Source organism: Triticum aestivum, chromosome 5A (assembly GCF_018294505.1).
Source record: "Triticum aestivum cultivar Chinese Spring chromosome 5A, IWGSC CS RefSeq v2.1, whole genome shotgun sequence".
Classification (NCBI taxonomy): Eukaryota; Viridiplantae; Streptophyta; class Magnoliopsida; order Poales; family Poaceae; genus Triticum; species Triticum aestivum.
The window spans coordinates 264873070-264898961 of NC_057806.1; the positions used below are offsets into that span (position 1 = coordinate 264873070).

At 50.1% G+C, this 25892-nt stretch overlaps 2 protein-coding genes across 14 annotated transcripts; both read left to right on the plus strand.

Annotated features, from left to right (window-relative positions):
• Window positions 1–4090: 4090 nt before the first annotated feature.
• On the plus strand, window positions 4091–8736 carry LOC123102926 (uncharacterized). 13 transcript variants are annotated; one of them, XM_044524404.1, is made up of 9 exons: window positions 4091–4495; window positions 4628–4717; window positions 4778–4848; window positions 5521–5609; window positions 6528–6648; window positions 6742–6750; window positions 7097–7212; window positions 7381–7480; window positions 7903–8736. In XM_044524404.1, exons 1-7 carry the CDS (start codon window positions 4365–4367, stop codon window positions 7144–7146), a joined length of 561 nt encoding a protein of 186 aa, XP_044380339.1. In that variant the 5' UTR covers window positions 4091–4364; the 3' UTR covers window positions 7147–7212; window positions 7381–7480; window positions 7903–8736. The 13 variants fall into 13 exon arrangements, 9 of the variants coding, with proteins under 9 accessions (XP_044380339.1, XP_044380340.1, XP_044380341.1 ...); XM_044524405.1 differs by having other exon boundaries at window positions 7907–8736; XM_044524406.1 differs by having other exon boundaries at window positions 8029–8736.
• Window positions 8737–10871: 2135 nt separating this feature from the next.
• Window positions 10872–20835, plus strand: LOC123102927 (alpha-(1,4)-fucosyltransferase). Its single transcript, XM_044524408.1, has 4 exons — window positions 10872–11583; window positions 19059–19232; window positions 19838–20414; window positions 20496–20835. Exons 1-3 carry the CDS (start codon window positions 11035–11037, stop codon window positions 20405–20407), a joined length of 1293 nt encoding a protein of 430 aa, XP_044380343.1. The 5' UTR covers window positions 10872–11034; the 3' UTR covers window positions 20408–20414; window positions 20496–20835.
• Window positions 20836–25892: the final 5057 nt, after the last annotated feature.

A 25892-nucleotide genomic window follows, 5' to 3' on the forward strand; every position in this document is an offset into this window, starting at 1 on the left:
AATGCATCTTTTGGGACGATGGAATCTTCATTTCCAAGGTTGACCTCCTCTTCGGAGAAAGGCATGTAGTTGCTATCTTCGGAGTCGTTGGGGTCCTCGGGGTTATACTGACCCTCCTACCCCTCTAAGCCATCAGACTAGTGCTCAGTGGCGGGGTCGCCGAGGTCTTCTCCATTGCCCGGGGTGTCGCCTTCCCTGGTGCCCGTGTGGCTTTCCCTGCCTCGTCGCCCCTTGGATTGTCGACGTTGTCTTCGGCGTTTGGGGGGCTCCTTTCCAGTCTTGTTACTGTCCCTTCTGGGGGTGCCGACCCCATTAGCTCCATCGCCGTCGTCCTTGGGGTGTCCACCATGTAGACGTTACAGGTAGATGTGGCCGTCCATCGACCAGAGACGGGAGGGTCGGCGTCCGTGCGGGTCGTGGCCTCGCTGTAGTCGTCCATGTCGTCGGCCTCCTCGGAGGCGTAGTCTAGCATGTCGGTTAAGTCTTCGACAATGGCTATTAGGTGGGTGGTGGGTGGGACGTAAAATTCTCTGTGGCTTGCCTCAAGGTTCTGTTGAGCGTGAACCGAGGACGGGCCATCAACAATAGTCATCATCTAGATATGATCAAGCGCCTCGTTTAACAAGGCAAGGCTGGCCTGATGGATGTATGAGTTTTCTTCGGAGCTGACCTCTACCATCACAGTGGGGTGGGGCATGAGTCCGCCCAGGGTGAGATCCTGGTCTTTGGACGCCGTACTCGTGTCAAGGCTCAAAACCGAGTCTGTAGTGAGGAGGGCGAGTTCGGCTGGGGTTGACTCCTCGTTTTCGGACGCCGAACTCCCGTTAGGGCTCAAAGCCGGATCCATATTAAGGAGGAAATGTTTGGACAAAGTTGATTCCTGGTCTTCGGACGTAAGAGCCGCTCCTGAGCTCAAAGCCGATAGTGCGGTAAGGGTCGATCTGGAGATCAGATCGGGGAGAGGCCCCGAAGTTAATGCTTTGGAAGCCATGGTTGTTCCAGGTGAGGCTGAGAAGCCAGTGAAGATTAGATCGCCCCGAGCGTCGATGACGTACTCGAAGTTACCAAACCTGATCTGATGCTCAAGGGCGAAACTGTCGACCTGGATGAGACGACCGGTCGAGTAGCATGCAGGACAATGTTGCCGAACGCGAATAGTTGCTCGAGGACGAAGACGTCCCCAGTGTTGATGCCATCTTCGATGATCGGGCGAGCCATCGATCCCTCGACAATCCAACAAGGGAACTCTAAATGAAATCACCAATGTCGGTGTTAAAACCTATGGATCTCGGGTAGGGGGCCCGAACTATGGACCTTGGATCGATGGGGAACAAGGGACGTGGGACACGATATTTACCCAGGTTTGGGCCCTCTATAAGAGGTAATACCCTGCATCTTGCTTAATTATATTGCTTGTGTATATGGGGATTACAGAGTTGATCTACCACGCGATCGGATGAACTAAACCCTAAGCTAGTAGGACGGTGATTGTTCTCTCGCCTCTATGGACTAAATCCCCTGGTTTATATAGACACGAGGGGTATTAGGGTTACACATAGTCGGTTACAACAGGGGAACAAGCATGCAAAATCTTCTATCTTGACTTGGAGTACACACCAAGACACAAAAACGTCACCCATCCGGATACAATGTCGCCCCATAGTTCGGTCCACCAGCAATCATAGTAAGGGCATCTCCAGCCGTTGGCCCCCCCCCAGGACGCATAAAAATCGCCCCCTGGGGGCGAGCCGGCGATACAATCGGCGCTGGGGGCGGTTTTGCGCCCAGTCGTCACCCCCAGGCGCCGAAATTGGCCCACTTTGCAGCCCAATTTCGGCGAATAAAGGGCCCATATGGGCGAGAATAGGCCCATATTCGGCGTGGTTTCGCCGTGTCTCGGCATTCAATTATCAACACAATTATTTCTTATCACATATTTCATCACAGAAAAATCAAATACTTCAACAAAATAGTACAACAACAAATAGTTCAATACAAATTATATAGTTCAACAAATAAAAACTCGTATTTCATCACACGGCGTCCCCCTTGAGCCTCCATAGGTGCTCAATCAGATCTTTCTGCAGTTGATGATGCACCTGTGGGTCTCGGATCTCCTGACGCATGCTGAGATAGGCAGTCCAAATTGCCGGTAGCTGGTGATCAACTTCGGCTAGAGGACCCTGCCTGTAGTATGGTTCAGTGTCAAACACTGGGTCTTCTTGCTTGCTCTCGATGATCATGTTGTGCAAGATGACACAGCAAGTCATAATCTCCCACATTTGATCTTTGGACCAGGTCTGAGCGGGGTACCGAACAACAGCAAATCGAGATTGGAGCACACCAAATGCCCGCTCGACATCCTTCCTGCAAGCCTCCTGAAGCTTCACAAACCAGGCGTTCTTGCCTCCTGCCACAGGGTTTGAGATCGTCTTCACAAATGTCGACCATCTCGGATAGATGCCGTCAGCTAGACAGTACCCCTTGTTGTACTGGTGCCCATTGATCTCAAAGTTCACCGGAGGAGAATGGCCCTCAATGAGCTTGGCAAAAATAGGAGAGCACTGCAGTACGTTGATGTCATTGTGAGTTCCTGGCATACCCAAGAAGGAGTGCCAAATCCAGAGGTCCTGTGTGGCTACCGCCTCAAGCACCACACTGCAACCGCCTTTGGCGCCTTTGTACATCCCCTGCCAACCAAATGGGCAATTCTTCCATTTCCAATGCATGCAGTCGATGCTTCCAAGCATCCTAGGAAATCCTCTTGCTGCATTCTGGGCTAGGATCCGAGCAGTGTCTTCCGCATTGGGTGTTCTCAAGTATTGTGGCCCAAACACTGCCACCACTGCCCGACAGAACTTGTAGAAACACTCTATGCTGGTGGACTCGACCATGCGTCCATAGTCGTCGAGTGAATCACTAGGAGCTCCATATGCAAGCATCCTCATCGCTATCGTGCACTTCTGGATGGAGGTGAATCCAAGAGCGCCAGTGCAATCCATCTTGCACTTGAAGTAGTTGTCAAACTCCCGGATGGAATTCACAATCCCGAGGAAGAGTTTTCGGCTCATCCGATAACGGCGCCGAAATGTTCTCTCGCCATGAAGTGGAGCATCGGCGAAGTAGTCGGAGTAGAGCATGCAGTAGCCTTGGAGACGATGCCGGTTCTTTGCTTTCATCCGCCTCGGCGCCGAGCCACCTCGCCGCGGCTTTTCATTGCTCGCCAGCAGCTGGGCGAGGGCGGCGAGCACCATGAGATGCTTTTCTTCCTGGACGTCGGCCGCGGCTTCCTCCTCCAGTAGCGCGGCGAGCTCTTCCTCCTCATCCGAGTCCATCGCCGAGGCAGGCAAAACGCCGAACACCTTGCGCTCGGTGGGCGTGTACCCGCCGTTAAACCGCGCCTCCGCGGCCGGAAACGGCGGCCGGAAACACCCAGCTGCTGTGGGAGGGGCTGCCGCGGCGAAGCGCTGCTATTTTCCGGCGGGGAATGGCTATCTAGCGGAGTAGGGCGACGGCCGTCGCCGGGATATAGCTAGTGGTGGCCGAGGGCGCGGGGGGTGCGAGGCGAGTCGTGGGAAGAAAACCTTGACTTTTCCACTGTTGGTGTGGGCCAGACGTGCTTTTCCCTAGCGCCGGAGCCCCCAACTGCTCCCCAGCGCGTGGGTTCGGCCTGTGACCGCCGGGCGGAAAAAAGGTCCGAACCGGCGTTTTTCGGCGTCCTGGGGGCGTGACTGGGCCGTTTTTTCGGCGCCGGGGCCCTGTTGGGGGCGTGGCTGGAGATGCCCTAAGGCCCAGCTGTCCTGCCCATGTGAGATAGGCCGGCATCCCGAGGACCCCCTAGTCCAGGACTCCCTCACCTGCTATCACACGATTTGACATTGAGAAATATTTCCAATTTAAAACAAAACAGAATCTAGCCAACTCGCTCTCACAAGGCTCCCCCGATTTCAGCCTTCGTTGGCCGTTGGATCATGGTGAAACAGGTCTTCAAATTCGCTTCATCCGTTGGATCTTTCTCTTGAGAGTTTTCACCGCGTGGTTATTCCCAGGACCAATGACGGGTGGGCTCGTTTCGTTTGCCTATTGGCTGGGTCAGCTGTTTCCAGGTGCGATTGCGCCCTCTCGTTGCGCACCGCGCGGTTGGCTGCGCCAAAGCTGAAAGCCCACAGCTCACTCGAACCCTAGCCGCCACATCCCGTCAGCATCACAGGCGCCGGCGCGCCGCACCCCCTATTCCTCCTTTCTCCTCGTCTGAATAGCCGCCGGCCGCCGCACCGCTTCTTCCCCTTCCTCCTACCTCCCTTATCCCTGCCCCCAATCCACATCCTCCTCCTCCCTTCCTTCCTTCCAGATCGGGGAGTAAGATGGCGGGCGGCAGAGCGTGGGGTCGATGGCAGCGGCTGGACGAGGTCGTCCACAGGCGAGGAATGGCCGCCAAGCTTGTTCCTCCGACCGCCGCACTGGAGCCCCGGCGGCTGAGCCTGCAGTGGCACCGGTAGTCCGTCCGTGCTCGTCCTCCTCCTCCTCTCTCTCTCTCCCGTGCAGCCGCCCTCCTCCCTCGTCGATTGACTCGACCTCAGTCCACCTCTGTGTGCTCTCCTCCTATTATGCGGGCACTCGGCGGCAGGGAGCATGGCGGCGACCGGGGCTGCTGGACAGTAGGTGCTCGCCGAGGTGGTCCATGCCTGGGAAGACGGCGACATCTTCCGGCGACAAGGTGAGCTTCGCCTAATCCTCTCTCTCTCTCTCTCTCTCTAATCTGTTCTCTGGTATGAAGATCCTTTGCAGATCAATTAGAAGGCAGAATTCTTGCTAGGTGGCTCAGGCCAAGCATCGTTTCACATTCAGGTAGAGCTCTTTGTTTGCAACCACTGCTGTACCCACTGCAGATGGGGTTTGATCGAAATGTATCAGAAAAATTGTTTGGTTGAGGAACATTTGGTTTGACCTGGAACTCTAATCTGTTGCCCCAAAGATCTTTAAAGTTGTTGTTCACCACGTTCCTCTGGGATCCCAGAATATATTAGACAATATGGTAGTCCAATGCTGTTTTGAAGTATATATTGGCATTGTGCTGAAAATGGACCTGGCAGGTGAAGTTTTATTATCTATCCTGGTAGAATAATCAAAAGAAGATATGTTTTACTCACCAATTTATATGCCTAACTGTGCTTCTATTGTATTATTTTCTTAATGGATGCTCCTAAAATTGTTTAGGTGCTCTTCTACCAAGATTGACCAAATGAGTGTTCTGCTAAAGTAAAAAAGTCATAAGACTGAAATATCATGGGTCAGCCTTCGTATGTCTGCCAGTGCTACAAATTATTTTAATGAAAGATCTGAAAATACATAGCACATCATATGTCCACAGTTGTGATTATGATAGGTGCAAAGTCTTGGCTTGTTCATTACATAATCTGAAAACATGTGTTATTTTGAGCTTACATTGTGTAGCATCTCTACTGTCGGTTTATAAGTAGCTTTCTCCTTTATCTGATGGAAATCATAATTGTTTTACAGGAAGTGAAGACGGCCATTCGTCGTGCCATGAGCTCCATTCATATTACTATATGCTTAAAACATCGTGCTCTCCTTATCTACATCATGTGGTAGTAGTATTTACTTGCCATTCATGCATCTTGTTCCATCATGTCAGTCATATCTTACATATCACGCTTGACTGGTTTGTTCAATTCCTCTACTATGCTTTTCTGTCGTGTTTTTCAAACATTCTCGGTTACTATAGATTATCATGATATCTTGCTGCAATGCATTCAAACCTGCAAATAGCTTTGTAAACAGAGTTATGTGCCCAGGCTTTGGCGGAGGTGTGCTCTTGTCTTGTCTTTCATAATATTCGCCTTTATTGCGTGCACAATCAGTTGGTGGTACCCAGTGGAGGTTGAATTGTTAGTACTTATGCCTCTGATTTTGTGGGGTAGTTAGTGTATGCCTGCATGCCTCATTGGAAATATTACTGCATGATACCATACAGATATTTCAGTTTATAAACTGATAAGGTAATTATGAGTTTATTAGAGAGTACAGATTTGCTCAGCTACTAGCCTACAATGACTTGTATATTTGTAAATAGTGAAGTACTCTATGCACCTTAAAAATAATCTTTAAGTGAAAGATGCAGTTACTTTACATTAGTACCTTCGCCATTTAGGCAGGGTGGAGGCGACGCACAAGGACGCCTCTAGCACGTTCACCGCCAGCCGTTGCCGTTGCTTTCTTCTTTTTTGGCTTATATTTCTTAATACCTAAAGTGAATGCCTGGTACTCATTCTCCTAATGTTTCAAGGTATTTCTCATTATTAGAGCATTTACATTGCTTTACAGAGTATACATCAAGCACAGTTGAAGTACATATCAAATAGTTGTATTCCAGAGTTGTTTGATTCGCATGATAAAGATTCTAAAAATAGTTCCCATGCCATAATAAGTTATAATGTTTTGTTTCTCTTATATTTATATGTTTACACCACTGCTTTTGTTCCAATTTTATTGGAGGCTCATATTAGGTCGCTTTGGAGGCTGAAATCAGGTGGCTGCTCATGTCTGGCTTGGTGGCTTGGTGCCTATATTTTAGATGTTCCATTAATCTTGGCTGCTTTTCTCACCAGTTTTGGGCTTTAACCTTGGGTAAATGGACTAATCTTTTCCTTGTCTTTAAACTGTCTGCTGACATGCTTATGCTCTAACAAGTTCCTCTGCTTTCATTTCTCACGTTGTCAGATCTAGAAGGTTGCAGCTTCTTTGTTCTCCTACTCAAGATTTGCTCACTTTCTAGCTGGTTGCTGCATCATTTACTTTTTCCTCTGTTCAAGGATGTATCGTACACATTGTCACCTTTTTCCTCTATTCAGATATCGGTGTTGCCTAATTAAAAAATGAACAACAATACCAGTTGTACCAGTTGAAGTTTTTTCTTTCTGAATTGAGTAGTTAAGAGTTCAGTCTTCCTATAGAATCTCCAGGAGTTTAGTTAGGCATTCTGAAAAAGAGAAGTCTTGTTGATCAGACGGCTAAACGCTCATATCGCTCCTAAACTTGATACACTGTTTTCCTTTTGATATGTCTTGCCAAGCAGAGCGACCAATGCAAGGAGGACCAAGATCTAGGACGGTGAGCCTCGCCTAGCTCTTCCACCTCTTCCACCTATCATGGAGGAGGGACGAAGGGGGAGAAGATTACAGCATGATTCAGGTTTGACTTCTTTTTTTCTATTCCATCTAGCAACTCTGGTGGCAGAACAAAATTATCCAGTAAACTTAACTGTTTGTAAGTGTCTTGGTTGTACTAGAATTTGCAGAATTTTGTCCAAAGTCTAATCAACACAAAACTGAAGTTTTTTATTCTGATTTTTGACACCAGGATCAGTTGAGGGTTGAATGCTTCAATGGTTCCAGAAAGCTTCATCCACAATCCTGACAAATATTTCCTTTGATGTCACAAAGCATACCAAGAATTTGAAGTGAGTACGTTTTATCCCAGCTAACCTGTCAGGCTGTCACCTTTTAGCGATGTCATGAAAAATGAACATATGGCAGTCATTTATTATTAATCTTGTGGTGACATATGCATGACTATTAGTAGAATACTTTGTAGTAAGTTGTGTGTAAATGTTGTGTAGAGAAGGCGATAGGGAGACTGACGGGGCATAGAGTGCTTCCGTGTGTTGGGGTATTTAGCTGATTGCTCATTTGGGAGCACTCAATAGCATGTTGCATCTTTAATTTTATGAAATAAATGCCTTCCTTTGTTTGCTCATTTTCTTCTGATATAAAGGTTTAGATATTAGGTATTTGGTACTCAAGACCATTTAACTTTCTTTTTTCATATATGAGTATAGCTGGATTATTCATGTTTCTTACAATCAAGAATTTTCCCATTCAGGTAGATTGTGAATTATTCCTGACATTTCAGCAAAATATCCATTATTTCTATCTGGAAGATTCTGGGTTGAACTCTCGGAGACTCTTTACGCCGAGACTCTTTACCCAATATCACCTCTCCATGCAGCTCTTCTTTTGATTCTGTCCAATTCCTGGCGATCGGCACGGACCAGAATACCATCGCGCATGCCCTTGGTGTGTGTGCCAGAATACCATCGCGCATGCCCTTAACATATGTCTTACTCAAACCTAACACTACTACCATATTCAAATATTAATGTACATTTATTTGTAAACAACAAGCCTCCATTCATTTTTATACAAATGGGTTAGAATTGTTACCATAGGTGCTTGTCTACAACTAAACCTACCAAGACATGGGTTCTTTTCAAAGCACACATGGTGTTTAGCAGGTCTGAGCGCCATTTGTTACCATATCTTCACTGCAACACGGTCTTTAGTGGGAGCGCCTCTCTGGAAACGCCTCTGTCGCCCAGCTGATGAACCAAGGAAGAAGAGGGCTCGGTGGATGCATTCGCCACCGCTTCATATTCTTCTCCTGACAGGCCGCAGTCATCGCTGTTCGTGGGCTGGGCTAGGTAGCATATGGGCCATTCAAATACCTATACCTCCGTATATGCACAACACAAAGATGTTTTTTCCCTTCATGTGCATATACAATAAAAGTTTGGTGCAACCATTGCTAAAAAAATATAACCATGCCTGCTCTACACATCTCATACAAATATGTTTGTTTTAGCTTAGGTTTCTTATCATGATGACCATATTTTTAAACTAAAACTGTACATATTACACAAATGTTTTCTTTTTGCAACCTCAAATTTCGCGGCGTGATAAACATGTTCTAAAATAGCATGGTTTAACAGATGGTCCTTGCAAAATGAAACTATTTTCATCGACAACATGGCTTCAGTAGGTCTCTGCGCCATTTGACGCAACGGGTCAACTAGTTAATCTATAACGTTTGGAGTTCAAAGAATTTCAAGAAGAGCTAATAGATATCATGGATTGTGTTCGAAAGTGAATAGAAAAGAAGAGGCAATATAAACATATGAAACAATCGAGGATGTGCTAATTGATGGGGAAAAGGGATGGAAAATATATACTATGTACCATGTATATTTCAATGAGGAAAATTTTGAAGTTAAGTGTTCATGTCATCACTTTAAGTTTGGAGGTATTCTCTATAGGCACACACCTCCACAATAGATGCTTGATCTGCGGAAAAAGTATAAAATAGCATAACTTTATCACGTGCACATATGACGCATGGAAGACAGTCCTATTGCAAGTATTGTGCAATTCTTTCTTTCCGGTTGCAGGGATGAGCGTCATTCGTTAGATGATTCATTCATTTCCTTGGTTGAATACCTCCCCATCTTGAAAAACTAAAAGTCCACATTAAGTGATTTTCAAAGTAACAATATTTTTTCGGAAATATTTTTATTTATTTTAAGACAATAAAGTACTAGCTCGCCGCCCAGTTAAATTCCGACGGATATACATGACACATGAAAAAACGGCCCGTCCCGTAATTTTTTTACGGGCTGCCCGTAACCGCCCGCATTTTTGATATATATAGCAGAGCGACCGTGATTTAGGGTCTGCGTCCGCTATTTCTTCTTCCCTACTCTGCTGCAAATCGGTAGCTCCGGCGAGTCGAGGAGCTTCTCCCTCAGCCTGTAGTTTGCCTCGCGCAACCACCCAAAACTCGCCCCGATGTCGAGAGCTGGTCGCGGGAGGGGCGCCCGCCATGACGATGAGACGGGGAGCTCCTCCCTCCGCCCCTCGGTGGAGGAGTGGTGCAAAGTGCAGGCGCGGGAGTGCGGCGCGCTCACTCGTAGCGGTGGCCGGCGGGCATGGCGCAACTTTAACCGCCTCCATGAGATTTTCTGGCCGACGACCAAGCATGTTCAAGCGGCGGAGCACGCATTCTTCGCAAGAAAGGAGGCGTCCGCCGCCAGAGAAAAAGGTGCCGTGGCACGGCCAGATGCGGCGAGGAAGGAGTACGACCTCGCCTTCGTCCTCGCTAACTCCTTGATGGAGTACCATCTTGGCGTCAAGAAGGACGGTGATGATGATGAGTATATTTAGGTTTTTAAGCTAGTGGTATGTTTAAATTTATCGTATGAACCATGTTGAATTCAATGTATTATTTGTTTATTAAATTTGATCTTTTGTGTCGTTTGCGGTACCGCAAATTTAATACGGTACTAGTGGTTGGAGCGTCACCCGGTAGCGCCACTTAAAAAGAAGTTGTGGGCACGTTTTCAATTAGAAAAATACATATAATCCTCACCCATCTAGAAAAATATTTAAAAGAAAATCCTCACCCTCATCTAAAAAAATAGTAAAAAGAAGGAAAAATCACCAACACAGGCTACCAGCGAACGCCACTTTGTGTAACCCTTCATTTAAAAAAAATGCGGGGTCATCACCTTCATCTAAATAAAACATTTTAAAAAATTTCTCACCTCCATCTAAAAAAATATTCAAAAGCTTTTTCACCGTGGTCAGTCAGCTTGCGCCACGCGACATAATTGGTTGGTCGCCCTTCACACGTAGCTTAATGGTTTTAATTATGGTTTACGAGCCTGCAAGAGATATGCTCTAACAGTAGAATTCGAGACCGAACAAATATTTGGCTTGCCAAATGTTGGCACTGCCAACTATTGGCAATACCGAGACTTGCTAACTATTGATAACTTTATGTGAGATAGGTAAAACATCTCGTAGCCAACAAGTAGTTGCCAATATTTGTTACAATGCTAAACATTGGCATGCAAACCAATTATGTTCATTTCTTGTCGGAAAGCCAAAGTCAAGAACAACCATCCGTAATGGATTGGAACTTGGAAGCCTCGCAGAAATGGTAAACAACCGCCGGCGACCGCCACCCAGTCAGTCCAACCACCGCGCCTCGTAACGAGAAATACTCAAACTGCAAAGCTACTGCAACGAAAGAAATACCACTAAGCCGTCGGAAGAAACATCATCGATAGTTTTCTGGAAAGCACCCCACATTAGTACGTTACTCCCTCCTTCTCCTTCCCGCTTCGCCTCCGAGATCTTTCCCTGCTCCGGCGACCGGAGTTTCGGAGAAGGCTTCCGGATGCGCGCTCCCCCGATGCTCGTGCGGAAGCGCATCAATTACGTGGCCCCGATGCTCGCCTCCGCCCTCATCCTACTCCTCCTCCTCTCCGGCTACTTCGAGCTCCCCTCTATAACCTCCTCCATCTCCGCCCAGTTCTCCCCCACCGTCCCCGCAGCCGGCGCCACTGGGAGCCGCCGCTGTGGGACAGCGCTCGACTCCGTCGGCTCTCGCGAGCGGTCGGCTTTTACGTCCACCCTCGCCGCCTTCAGCGCTTGGGATGCCTCCGTCGGGTGCCCCCGCATCCGCGCCAAGATCGGCGCCGCTAACGCTACGACAGCCTCTGCCATGGCTTCCATCACCGGCGGAGCGGGGTGGGGAGGCGCGAGGTGCGAGGAGATGAAGACGCGGCACGTGGGGGTGTTCGTCAAGGGGTGGACGTGGATCCCCGACTCGCTCGACGGCGTGTACACATGCCGTTGCGGAGTGAGCTGCGTGTGGAGCAAGGCCGCCGCAGTCGTCGACCGCCCCGATGCGCTGCTCTTCGAGGGCGCTACGCCGCCACTGCAGGTACTGCAGCCCGCTCCGTCTTTGCTGTGATAACGAGGTAAAGTGGCATTTCTTTGTTACATGAGTCCGGAGCTGGCCGTGTAAGTTGAGCTGAATTGGTGCATATAGATAGCTCAACTCTAAGCTTAGTGTCATCCAAATTGACAAGGTGCAAATGTTTGCTTCCTTGTGGAGTTGTGACTTGTATTGATTGTCTCGGCTCTTCTCAAGGACATGGATTCATTTTTTTGTTGGGGCAAATTGGGCAGGCATCACAAGTTTGCTTTTTGAAAGGACAGGGATTCATGGTTTTTGGCGAGTTCTTAGAGGATGGTATTGTCCTAAATTGAGGAAGTGATAAAGTCTTGTCTTGATTTAAGTTTTTGTCAAAACCCTAGCGCCATGTCACCAGATAATCAATAAAGTTCCTTTTATAAATAAGTATGTGCAAGGGTGATGGCTAGAAATGTCCTAAAGGCTAAAGATAAATCTTCAAGATCAATCAGCATTTCAATGCTTGTGTAGGCTAGTGGTAGGACTAGGGTTCCTACCAGGCCTTCGGCATAGGTTGTATGGACAAGGAGGAGGGGGACGAGGGCTGGAGCGGGCACGCCGGCGAGCGGGCGCCGTCGCGGCTAGGGTTGGGTGCGGCGGCGGCTAGGGTTCCGGCTCCCCAAGGAGCCGGGCAACAGAAGATTATAATATCTTTATTGCTTAATCTCAAACGGTGTCTTACAACTAGTATTTATAACTTTAGCCTAAGATAACTTTGCCTAAGATAACTTGTGGGCCAAGCCCCTAATACTAATGCCCGGTGGGCCTCTTCCGGGTATAGACCAAACCGGTCATAACATCTCTCCCCGCCTGCGCAAACAGCTCGTCCTCGAGCTGAAAGTCTGGATAGTGTTGGCGGAATTCCTCACGCTGCTCCCAAGTAGCCTCCTCCTCCGGAAGGCCCGCCCACTGAACGAGGACAAACCACACGCCACGATGGAGCTGCGCCTGCAACACCTTTGCCGGCTCTGGAAGAAGGCGACCATCGGCGGTTGGAGGAAGCGCCGGAGGAGCCGCCGGTGGCTCGCCACGGAAGGGCTTGAGCAGCCCCACATGGAAGACGTCGTGGATGCGAGCGCGGGCTGGAAGCTGAAGACGATAGGCCACCTTCCCAATGCGCTCCAAGATAGGGAAGGGCCCGGCGTAGCGAGGGCCGAGCTTGCGCTTCGCGCGCGGGTCGAGTGACTGTGTAGAGCGGTGGAGAAGACGCAGCCACACCCAGTCACCCACCGCGAACTCCGCCTCGCGATGGTGATCGTCGTAGTAGTGCTTGGCCAGCTGCTGTGCCTGAAGGAGATGCTGACGGACCTCAGCAAGCATCTCGTCACGGGTGCGGATAAGGTCACCCGCAACCTCCGTCCGAGCCGTCTCCGGGTCCACCGGAAGTATAGGCGGGGGTGGTCGACCATAGACCACCTCAAACGGCGTAGTGCGCAGGGCGGAGTGATAGGAGGTGTTGTAGCAGTACTCCGCCCAAGAGAGCCAGTCCACCCAAGCTCGAGGCCGATCACCTGTCACACAACGCAAATACATGGCAATGACCTTGTTAACCACCTCGGACTGACCGTCCGTCTGAGGATGGAACGCCGTACTCAGGCGGAGCTGGACACCTGCCATCCTGAAGAGGTCGCGCCAGACATGGCCCGTGAACACTGGGTCCCGATCACTGACGATCGAAGCAGGGAACTCGTGTAGACGGACGATGCCGTCGAAGAAGGCCTGGGCCACTGACGCCGCCGTGTACGGATGGCCGAGCGCGATGAAGTGGGCGTACTTGGAGAAGCGGTCGACCACCGTGAGGATGATCGACTTGCCGCCCACCTTGGGAAGGCCCTCGATGAAGTCCATGGATATATCCGCCCAGACCTGAGACGACACCTCCAAGGGCTGAAGTAACCCAGCCGGCCTCAGGGTCTCCGTCTTGTTGCGCTGGCATGTCTGACAAGACCGAACCCAGTCGCGGACCAGGGCGCGATCGCCAGGGATGTAGAAGTTGGCGCGAACATGATGGAGGGTTTTCTGCACACCCTCATGACCCGCCGAGTGGGCGAGCTGTAACACCTGGTGACGGAGATCATCATGCGCCGGAACAAAGATCCGGCGCCCATGGAGAAGCAGTCCGTCAGAGAAGCGCCAAGGCTCCTCCAGGTCACCGGCCGTGAGTTGCTGCTGAAGAAGGACGGCGTCGTCGGCCATCGCAGTTGCGCGGCGAATGTCGTCGAAGAGACCGAACATCGGCCCGGAGCGGATGCACAGGGCCGCCCCGGCAGACTCGTCGGCGGAGGGAGCGAGGTCGGAGTCGCGACGGGACAACGCATCGGCCACGGTGTTAAGGCGGCCCGGCCGATACTCGACGGAGAAGTTGAAGCCGAAGAGCTTGCTGATCCACTGGTGCTGCGGCACGGTCGACAGCCGTTGGTCCAGCAAGAACTTCAGGCAGTAGTGGTCCGTGCGAATGTGGAAGGACCGTCCCCACAAGTACGGCCGCCAATGACGAACGGCCTGGACAAGGCCAATGAGCTCCCGCTCGTATGCCGCCAGCTTAAGATGGCGCGGAGCAAAAGGCTGGCTGAAGAAGGCGAGGGGCCCATCGCCCTGATGAAGCACGGCGCCGAAACCTGCGACCGAGGCGTCACAGTCCACCACGAACGGGCGGTCGAAGTCGGGCATCTGGAGGACGGGGCCCGTCGTGAGGGCCCCCTTGAGGGCCTCGAACGCCGTCATCGCCTCGTCGTCCCAGGCGAAAGCGTCGCGGCAAAGCAACCGCGTGAGGGGCGCCGCGATGAGCCCGAACTCCCGGATAAATTTTTGGTAGTAGCCGGCGAGGCCAAGGAACCCACGGAGAGCCCGCGGCGAGTGAGGCGTCGGCCATGCGGAGACGACCGCCACCTTGTCGGCGTCCATAGCCACCCCGTCGGCCGAGATGACATGGCCGAGGTAGGCGACGGTAGGTGTCCCGAACGAGCACTTCGAGCGCTTAAGGTGGAGGTGGTGTGCCCGAAGCTCGTTGAAGACGATGGCGACGTGCTGGAGGTGCTCGGCCCAGGTGGCGCTGTAGATAAGAATGTCATCAAAGAAAACAAGCACAAACCGCCGTAAGTAGGGTCAAAGGACGTCGTTCATCAGGGCCCGGAAAGTCGCCGGGGCGTTGGCGAGGCCGAAGGGCATCACCAAGAACTCGAAGTGGTCATGGTGGGTGCGAAACGCCATCTTGGCGATGTCGTCTGGATGCATACGCACCTGATGATAGCCCGACCGGAGATCGAGCTTGGTGAAGAAGCGCGCCCCATGGAGCTCATCCAAGAGCTCGTCGACCACCGGTGTAGGGAACTTGTCCTTGAGCGTCAGCGCGTTCAGGGCGCGGTAGTCGATGCAGAAACGCCACGTGCTGTTCGACTTGCGGACGAGAAGTAGCGGCGAGGAGAAGGGTGACGTGGAGATCCGGATGATGCCCGCGGCGAGCATAAGGGCACACTGTCGCTCCAACTCATCCTTCTGCAGCTGAGGGTAGCGGTAGGGCCGAACCGCCACGGGGGTGGAGCCCGGCATGAGGTGAATATGATGGTCGTACACCCGGGCGGGCGGAAGACCCCGTGGCTCGTCGAAGAGGTCGCTGTGCTGCTGCAGAAGGGAATCCAGCAGGGGTTGCTCGGCCTCCGAGGACGCGGCGGCCAGCTGGAGGTGTGGCACGGCCGGCGCAGCGCCCCCAAGGCCGTCCCACCGGATGCGGCAGCCCAGCCGCCAGAACGTCATCGTGAGCGCGTCGAAGTCCCACCGGATGGGACCGAGGGTCCGGAGAAAATCCACCCCGAGGATGAAGTCGAAGCAGCCGAGGTTGATCCCTGCACAGGTAATGGAGAAGTGTTCGCCGCCGATGGAGATGGGAACGTCGCGGGCGAGCCCATGACACCGGAGGCGTTCGCCGTTCGCCACCGTGATCCGCAGGCGCTCCCTGCCCGTCGTTGGAAGGGCTAGCCGACGCATGGTCGCCTCGGGCAGAAAGTTATGGGTGGAGCCAGTATCCAGCAGGGCCACCAGCCGCTTGCCATGGACCGTCACCGGCAACAGCATGGTCCGCTCGCCACAAATGCCGGCGAGGGCGTGGAGGGAGACGACGCACGCCGTCGCCGTGGGATCCGCGGGCGTGTCCGCGGTCGCCGCTGGTGGTGGTGGTGCATCGGTCGAGTCGTCCACCTCGGTGTAGTCGACCATCTCGAAGTAAAATAGGCGGGGGCAGACATGGGTCGGCGTGTAGGGCTCATCGCAGTTGAAGTAGAGGCCCTGACGGCGACGCTCCTGCTGCTCGGCCGGTGACAACCGACGGAAGGTCCGTGTGGTGGCCGGGGGTGCGGCCGTCGCGGCTGGAGGAGGCCGGCCCGGTGCTGGTGGAGTCGGCGCTGGTCGACTGGGCTGGCGGCCGCCTCGTCCGGGCGGTTGCTGCAGTGCCTGGGCCTGCTGCTCGAAAGCCCGGGTGTAGTACATGGCCGTCTGGAGGTCGGGGGGATCCCGGAGCTCGACGTCCACGCGAATATGGTCCGGCAGACCGCCCACAAATAACTCGGCGCGCTGAGTCGCGGAGACGCCCGGCGCGTTTCACGCCAGGGCCTGGAAGCGGTCGGCGTAGTCCTGCAACGTGAATGTGAAAGGTAAGCGGCCGAGGGCCGCCAGTCGGCTCCTGCGGATAGGAGGCCCGAACCGGAGGAGACAGAGCTCCCGGAAGCGCTCCCATGGTGGCATGCCGCCCTCGTCCTGCTCGAGGGCGTAGTACCAGGTCCGCGCCGCGCTTCGGAGATGATAGGATGCGAGCCAGGTACGATCCGAAGCGAGCGTCCGCTGCCCTCGAAAGAACTGCTCGCACTGGTTGAGCCAGTTGAGGGGGTCCTCCGTGCCCTCGTAAGTGGCGAAGTCCAGTTTGGCGAATCGAGGGGGTGTCGGACCGCCGTGCCCGGGGGCTGCTGCAGTCGACGGCAGCGCGTGTGCCGGGTCGGGGATCTCCGGGGCGTAGTGTGCCGAGCTGGAGGGACGATCAAACCGAAGGGAGGGCGTCGGGTGTTCCGGCGCCGTGGTATACACCGGGCCCGGAGACGAGCCGGCCGCCCACGCGGGAAGCGGCGATGGCGATGGCGGAAACTGCACCTGGTGCAGGGGCCGACCAGTGGGCCTGGGCGCGGGTGGTGGTGCTCTCGACTTTGGCGGCGCCTGGTGGTGCTGCGGCGCTGCTGCCAGCGTCGTGGTGGCCGGCGGTGGCGCCTGTAGAGACTGCTGGGGAGGGCCCCCCAGCTGTGCGGTGGTGGCCGGCCACGTTGGCCAAGGAGTCCCCGCGGACGGGTAGTGCTGCAGCATCAGCGGCGGCGGGGGCGCCCCTCTGTAGGGCGACTGGAAGGCCGGGGCGGGCCACTGGAGCGGCGGCGGCGGCCCGTAGGCGGTGGTGGCGGCGCTCGGCGGCGGGGGCTGGTTCCTGGCGAGATAGAGGCTGATGCCCCGGACCGCCTGTACGAGCTCCCGAAGGGTGCCCGACACCTCCTCGGGCGAGAGGATGGGGGGCGGCTCCGCCGCGGTGGTGGTCGGCGCTGGCGAGGTGGCGGTCCCGGACGTGATCGCTGGCATCGGCACGGAAGTGGCTGGCGGCAGCGAGGGTGGGGCGGTGGTGGTTGGCAGCGGCGGCGGTGAGGGAGGAAGCGACATTGATGTAGGGTAGGAACCCTATAGGCCGATCTTTCACGAAAGGAGCGGGTCCCAATGATGAACACGAAGAACACGGGAAAGAAGACGAGGGGAAACACAAGAGAATCACTCAAACCAAACAAGAACAAGTCACACATGTGCTAGATCCTCGGATACATAGAACGATACACGAATCCACGGTCAACTAAGGACGATACAAAAAGGGTAGCCGGTTCTTCTCCGAGAGGAGGTCTTGAATCCACAAGGGGATCTTCCCGTAAAGGGGGTCTTGAATCCAAAAGTGGATCTTCTCCGTAGAGGGGCCGCGGTCTCTCTCGTGGAGTAGATCCGATATGGATGAGCAATGCTCTATCTCTCAAATGAGCTAAACCAATGCTAACCCTAGAAAGTTGTACGGGATAGAGTATTTATAGTCTAGGTAACGAAAGGGTACACGGGCCTTGGCCCAAGTGACTGCGCGCAGGCAGGGCCGGTAGTACCGGTCAAGGGGGCGGTTGTTCCGCTGGGAGCTCATGCAGGGCGGAAGTACCGGTCCTGGAAGGCGGTAGTTCCGCTGGGAGGTCTGGCGCTGGCTTGCGGAGATGGACGTCGAAGGGGCCAACGGTTGTACCGGTTGTCGGGGCGGCAGTACCGGTCTTTTGGTAGTTACCGGTACATCCGGTGTAGTGCCGGCCTTGCACCGCTCGATCACAGAAGGTAGACCGGTTGTTGGGCGGTAGTCGGCCGGTTGTTCCGCCCGGGCGGTGGTCGGGCGGTTGTTCCGGTCCTTCAGGGCTGGGCAAAATGTCTCCATGCTCTTGATGTCCATCTTGCACCGTTCCATCTCCTTGGTTGCTTATATGGTACCTAAGCACACAGAGCAACTCCGATTGAGGTAGTAGCCATGTCTCACGTGGGTCAAAGGGAAGTTCAACAAGGAGAGAGTTAACCTCGTTCTCGATGGTGCTCGCACGGGCTCTTGTCATGGGTCCAAGTGGTGTCGTGTGAGATGTAGGTAGGTCCATGGGGATGACCTTGGGATGCTCCGCATCAGACATGATCGGTCTGGTGTCTCTGGATACCAAATTGGTAGGACTAGGGTTCCTACCAGGCCTTCGGCGTAGGTTGTATGGACAAGGAGGAGGGGGACGAGGGCGCGCCCGGCGGGCGCCGTCGCGGCTAGAGTTGGGTGCGGTGGCGGCTAGGGTTCCGGCTCCTCGGGGAGCCGGGCAACAGAAGATTATAATATCTTTATTGCTTAATCTCAAACGGTGTCTTACAACTAGTATTTATAACTTTAGCCTAAGATAACTTTGCCTAAGATAACTTGTGGGCCAAGCCCCTAATACTAATGCCCGGTGGGCCTCTTCCGAGTATAGACCAAACCGGTCATAACAGCTAGTTCCGTGAACTAATACAATTTTTTTTTCAGAGAATCATTTGAGTATTAGTTGGGAGCTATAACTATGGATCAAAGAATCAACATTTCCGCAAGGAGCTAGTTTTTTATATTCTTATCAAATGTTGCATGTCAATGCTCCTTCACCTCACCGTGAAATTACCAAAGTGCTCGTCGTTACCTTGGTGGTTTCAGTTGGGTCATAAGTGCCACATGCTCGTATTCATAAAATTGCAATTCTGCAACAACCTCTTTGTGGAATCAAACACCATCTGTCCTTTTCACTAACCAATACATACCGTTTACTTTGTTTGTTCTTGACTTAAATTCGTAATTTGTTCTGAGCTTCAATTTCAAGTATTCTTAACATATTTTGCAGAGAATGAAAGGTCTGCCTCTTCGTGTTTATTTGGATCTGGAGGCTAGCAGGAAACCAACTGGTTTTGAGGACATTTTTATAGGTTACCATGCTAATGATGATTTACAAGTAACATATGCTGGAAAATCTTTCCACACTAGCCGGAGTTACCATGTATCCACAGAAAAGACAACTGTACGTCCAAATTCTGCACAGTATATGTTACACAACACAGCAATATCATGGTCTAAGGCACTTTCTTACATGTATCGCCTTTGCAGTGATTTTTAACATTCCATGCATTATGTATGTCCAACCATGTTTTACTTGACATTAGTATCTCCAACAATGTATCATTTGGCATTATGATTCCCTGTGCTAAATCACTGTTCTTCATCAGTTGGAACAGTACAAATAGAACACACTCCCTCCGTCCCATAATGTAAGACGTTTTTTGACACTACTAGTATAATTGTCTGTAGAACATTTAACACTAAACAGGCATCTACAGCCTCACATGGTACACCTTAGTTGGAGGTGTTTCTGTCCTTTTGGAGATCTTGGCAAAAGCCAGAAGAGTACTATAGTGGAGGCTACCAAAAATGGTCTCAACTCATAATATGGAAATGAGTGAACACAACAGCACATGATGTCAAATTGTTTCTGCAGTTTGTGCTACACCTGTCAGAAAGATATAAGTTTGCATGTCCACTGCTGCATTGGTTTTGCACAAAGATGCTATCCATCCTGCTATAATACGATTTGTATAATTGTCTGAACTTCTGATTTCCTGTTATCAGGATGCACTTATCTATTGGTCATCTTCAAGGTGTCTTCCTCACAGAGACAAGCTTGCAGAAGATTTCCTCTCATTGGTGCCACACCATTCCTTCGGAAAATGTTTGAATAATGTTGGTGGTCCTGACATGGCACTATCCATGTATCCGATTTGCTCAAACAATGGCAATGGATCACCACATTGGTGGGATCACCTACACTGTGCAATGTCACATTACAAGTTTGTTCTTGCAATCGAGAACACCAAGACAGAAAGTTATGTGACAGAGAAGCTGTTCTATGCGTTGGAGGCTGGGTCAGTGCCAATATACTTTGGTGCACCCAATGTCTGGGATTTCATTCCTCCCAATTCCGCAATTGATGCCTCCAAATTCAGCTCTCTTAAAGAACTGGCATCATATGTGAAAGCACTTGCGAATGACCCAGTAGCGTATGCAGAATACCATGCATGGAGGCGATGTGGTGTTCTCGGCAACTTTTGCAGGACACGTGAAATGAGCCTTGATACACTGCCTTGCCGACTCTGCGAACTAGTTAGCAAGAGAGGTGGTAGAAGTGCAGACTCATTTTGATTGGCTGGTTGGTACCCTACTTACATCCTCCGCATTCACTTTATGTTGTTAGCACATTCATAGTAAACCTTTCTTTTGTTTATACTAGGTGATAACATTGTGTCTTACATATACTTTGATTCAATGAGAACGGAATGACTTGCAACAAATGGTCTGCCTGAGTGATGAGATTATAAAGAAGATGAAGTGGTCATATTATGGAATGGCAACAGCTGATATTCTTCTAAGACCACACCGGCCGCCTTTTTATATATTATTTTCTCAATCTTGTTTTGTCTCGTTGACTGCAGTTAAGTGGTGAAACTGTTTTTTTGACAGAGGTTCATGTTTGTAGGTGGTGAAACTCACAAATACACTTCATCTTGTTAATATGAATACATTATAGGGTCATATGACCGTTTCTTATAAGGAGGCACTGACAAATTAAAGACATGTGTTGGGTTCTTGTATATCTGTTTCTCCACTACTTGTCAACACATTGCGAACCAATTATTTGTGTGTAGAAACTAGGCATTTTATTTAAACGTTTGACCTATGAAAATGGGATAAAAGTGGGTCACTCGGTTTCCAAGAAGGGTAATGATACCATCTTGCTAGTCATTGGCCGTCTTTCTAACATTACTCATTTTCTTCCTGTTCATGAGGAATTGTATGTCTCTTCGATAGTCTCAGTTCATGGCGTTCCATTGGAGATCAATTCTGATCTTGAAAGACTTGCGTCAGACTCTGCAAGTTCTGCGTCAGCATCAATGGAAAGTCAAGTACTCCAAGTGCACTTTTGCACAGCGAAGTCTCAACTATTTGGGGCATGTCATTAGCTGGGGTATGTCATTAGCGACCAAGGGGTCGCCACGGACCCATCCAAGATCGATGATGTGAAGAACTGGGAGAGACCCACCAATGTCAAAAGAACTCCGAGGCTACCTAGGACTCACCGGGTATTAGCGCAAGTTCATCAAGGGGTACGGCATCATTTCACGGCTCCTCACCGATCTCCTGAAGAAGCACACATTGTACGTTTGGACCTCGGAGACAGAATCATCTTTTTCTTTTCAAGCTCTCAAGACGGCTCTCATCGAGGCCCCGGTGTTAGCCCTCACTTTCACAAAACATTCATTGTTGAGATTGTTGCAAGTGACAAGGGTATTGGTGCCATACTCCAGCAAGAAGGACACCCATTCGCGTATATGAGTCGAGCATTGGGACCACGGAGCCAAGGTTTTTCAACATATGGAAAAGAGTGCATGGCCATCCTCACGACAGTAGACCATTGGCGCGCATATCTCCAAATGGTTGAGTTCATTATTTGTACGGATCAAAAGAGCCTGATTCACTTGGATGCACAACGCCTTACCACCCCCATGGCAAAAACGAGCCTTTACCAAGCTGATTGGGCTACAATACAAGCTCACTTACCGGAAGGGAGTGGAAAACAGGGCGGCCGACGCCCTGTCCCGGAAGCCGCCCACCATTGGGGGCGAGTTGGCGGTGATCTTGTCGTGCACTCCAGTTTGGCTCAAGGAAGTGGCAGAGGGGTACCAGATGAACCCAACAGACCGTGAGTGCCTGGCAACACTGGCTGTAGGCACCAACATAGACAGGCGATTCACTCTGCGCGATGAAGTTGTCCGATACAAGAACCGTATATGGCTGGGCAATAACACATAGACGCAGTCCAAGGTCATGCACGCCCTTCACAGTAGCGCGGTGGTTGGCCATTTCGGCTTCTCGGTGACTTATCAAAGACTCAAAGGGTTGCTCTCATGGCCTCAGATGAAGTCTATCACTAAGAGGTGCATCCAGGGCTGCCAAGTTTGCCGGCAAGCCAAGTCGGATCGCGCCAAGTACCCAGGTCTCCTGCAATAGCTGCCAGTGCTGAAGAGCACCTGGAAGGATATCTCAATGGACTTTGTGGAGGGCCTACCATGATCCAGTAGGTACAACTGCATCCTTGTTATGGTTGACCGGTTCTCCAAGTACGCACACTTCATGCCACTGTCGCGCCCATTCATGGCGACGCAAGTGGCCACTAAGTTCCTGGACAACATTTACAAGCTTCATGGCATGCCATCAACCATTCTCTCCGTTCGAGATAAGGTCTTCACTAGTCATTTTCGGTCTGAACTGTTCAAAGGCCACGAGCACGGAGCTTGACATGAGCACATCATACCATTTGCAGACTGATGGGCAGACGGAGCGCGTCAACCAATGCCTCGAGACTTATCTGCGGTGCTAGGTCCACGCATGCCCGACCAAATGGGCGAGATGGCTCGCCCTTGCGGAGTACTAGTACAATACTTGCTATGAAAAACTCCATTCTCATTGCTCTATGGACATGAACCACCCCAGTTGGGGCTGGACTGGAATGTGAGCATATCAGGGGAACTCCAAGAATGGCTCGAGGAAAGGAAGCTAATGACAGAGCTGCTGCAATAACAACTTACTCGAGTACAACAGTGGATGAAGCGACAAGTGGACAAGAACCGGTCGGAGCATTCCTTCTTCGTCGGCGACCACGTCTTCCTCAAGCTCCAGCCGTACATGCAGTCTTCGGTGTCTCGGAGGGCAAACCACAAATTATCCTACAAGTTCTATGAGCCTAACTCCATCACGGCGCGCATCGGCGAGGTGGCCTACAAGCTCGATCTCCCTCCTACCAACACCATCCATCCAGTGGTGCACATATCCCAGACTCTCATAATAATTAAATGTAGGATCATACTTAAATTCAACAATATAACAATCATATAAAATTTTCTTTTCATGATCCACATGCATAAAAGTCTTATAATCTTCCAAGTTAGTGGGATTAACATCAACTAAAGTCATGACCTCTCTGAACCCACTTTCATAAAAAAATTCATAAGATTGAACACTCTCCAAATATGTGGAATTATTTTTACCTAAAGTTGACGCTCTTTCAAACCCACTTTCAATATCATTGCAAATAACATATTCATCATGAGTCTTAAATACATTTTCAAGATCATAAGAAGAATCACCCAATCATGATCATTACAATTAGTAGTGGACATAGCAAAACAAGCATCCCCAAGCTTGGGGTTTTGCATATCACTAACACAATTGACATTAATAAAATTTGTAATAACATCATTGCAATCATGCTTTTCATTCAAGGAGATATCAAGTGTGGGTGCAATAGCAATAAATTCATGTTTAACATAAGGAACTATAGCAAGTTCATTTCCATAAGCATCATTAATATTGGCATCATGGCCACAAGAATAGCAAGCATCATGTTCATAAAGAGGGGATAATTCAATCAAATCAACGGAATCATAATTATCCATAGCTTCATGCATATCATTATTTTCTTCGAAAGAAGCGGACATTCTCTCAGTAAAATCTTTAACATAGGCATTATGAGCATAGTTTTCATAGCAATATTTAAGTATGTCAAATTTTTCAGATTTGTAGAGAGTAATATCATACTTTTCAGTCAAAGAAGCAACTTTATAAGCACCCTTAAAAGCAAAAAATTCTTCAATTTGTTCGATATCATAGTAAATATAAACCTCCTTGGCATAAGAAGATAAGATTTCATTGTCATTAAACTCACATAAATAGGGGAGGTTTTTTAGGGTTCTTCGAGTAACAAGTAAAATCACAAATTTCACAAAGATTCCAAGCATAGCATAGCAAACAATTTATTCTTCGGTTCCTCAAGAACCAGTTGTACATGAGCCATCCTCACCAAGGCCAACTGAAGCAGTGCCTATGGTTAATCCCGCTCATGATGAAAAACCAACTCAGCATCAAGTGTCCGTTCCTCGGTCAGAACAACGAGATTCTCCTATCATTGAAGAACCTAAAGATTCAGTTCCTTCCTCTGCACCACCAACTTCAGAAGCAATTCCTTAACTGCCCCAATTGAATGATAAAGCTTCGGTGCCTAAATCTGTCCCTGCATCAGTGACAAATCCCTCTCCGTTGAGGATTTCACTCATCGCAGCTTGAAGACCCTCCGATGTGAACCCCTCTGCAGCAAACTCACCATCAACTCATCATTCGAACTCTGTCATCTATGGCGGTGAAGTTCTTTCTATTGAAGAAGAACTAAAGTACCCCTATCCTCGTGAGTGACTACCCATGTTTACCACTGGTGTCGGCATCAAAGGGCCGCTGTTCAACAGAAATACTCACCCACTTTTCTTTCGAGAGAGTCCCGACAGCAAACCCAAGACATCTGATTCTCCTCGATTTTGGACTCAGGAACATGCGATCTATTACTCTCGCATTCTGTATGACAACCTGAAGATTTCCCCTCATGAGTTTACAGACTTTGCAGCAATGAAAAGCATCGGATGCTTCAATCAAATTCTGCAAGACATCAAAGACTATGGTCTCACTCGTGTCTTAGGCTATCAGCATCCATGGAACAGGGAGATTATTCTTCAGTTTTATGCAACTCTATATATCTCCGGTGATGAAACAGATAGCACACAATGGATAATGGAATGGATGACAGAAGGAAAAAGAATCAAATGCTTTGGTATGGACCTTGTCTCTCATTTTCATTTTCCTCGATTTGAACATGGCAAAACTAAGATTCGCGTTCACTACATTGACACAGTCACTGATGAAGATTTCCGATGCAGAATGGACCAAGAAAAGATTCGTGATTACCATGGCTCTCCTTTGTCGGAACATTTAACCTTCGACAATTAGACTTTATACCATATCCTCACATATACCATATGTCTGCTGGCTGGAATGAATACTGACAATGTAATATCTGATGTTCTTCGGAATACCATCCATGCCATATCTCAGGGTTATATCTTCGATCTCGAAGACATGCTCTTGCGCATCCTAATGGACTCAGCTCAATGTCCTAAAACCATCGAAGTTTTTGCACCATGGATTCAGAAAGTGGTTGACTATGCAATGAAGACCGAATATCTGGCTAAAGTCAATCACAAGAGCTTCATTCCTCCTATGCGTGATACACTGAAAGTTATGGAAGATATTTCTTTAGGAAAAGCACCAGCGTCAAGCACTTCTGACTATCATAACACTTTCAACGGACCAAAGTTGCCCAAGCGTGATCGTCTGTCGAATACTCAACCTCCTTCACATCTTGAAGTGAGCATGTGCACTCAACAGTTGCTACTGAAGCATATGGCCGAAGACCACCAAGGGAAAGAACATCTGGCTGCCGAACTTAATTTCATTCACAACCGAACAAAAGTTGTGCATATGATAACAGCAGAAAACAAGAAGCGCTTATGGAAATTGCTTCGGAAATTTTTCTCCAAGAAGCAACTTAGCAAATCTCACCTTCAAGAACTATATCAGTATATTGACCAAGGCTTTACTGTTGAAGATTTTCACGATCGCTCCACTCCACCTTTGCCAGCTCGTGAACCTACAACAAATTTACTTCGAATACAGCTGTGGAAATTTCTTGATGAATCAGAAGCCACTTCTCCAATTGTCAACCTTTTGAAGAAAATCCTCTGTC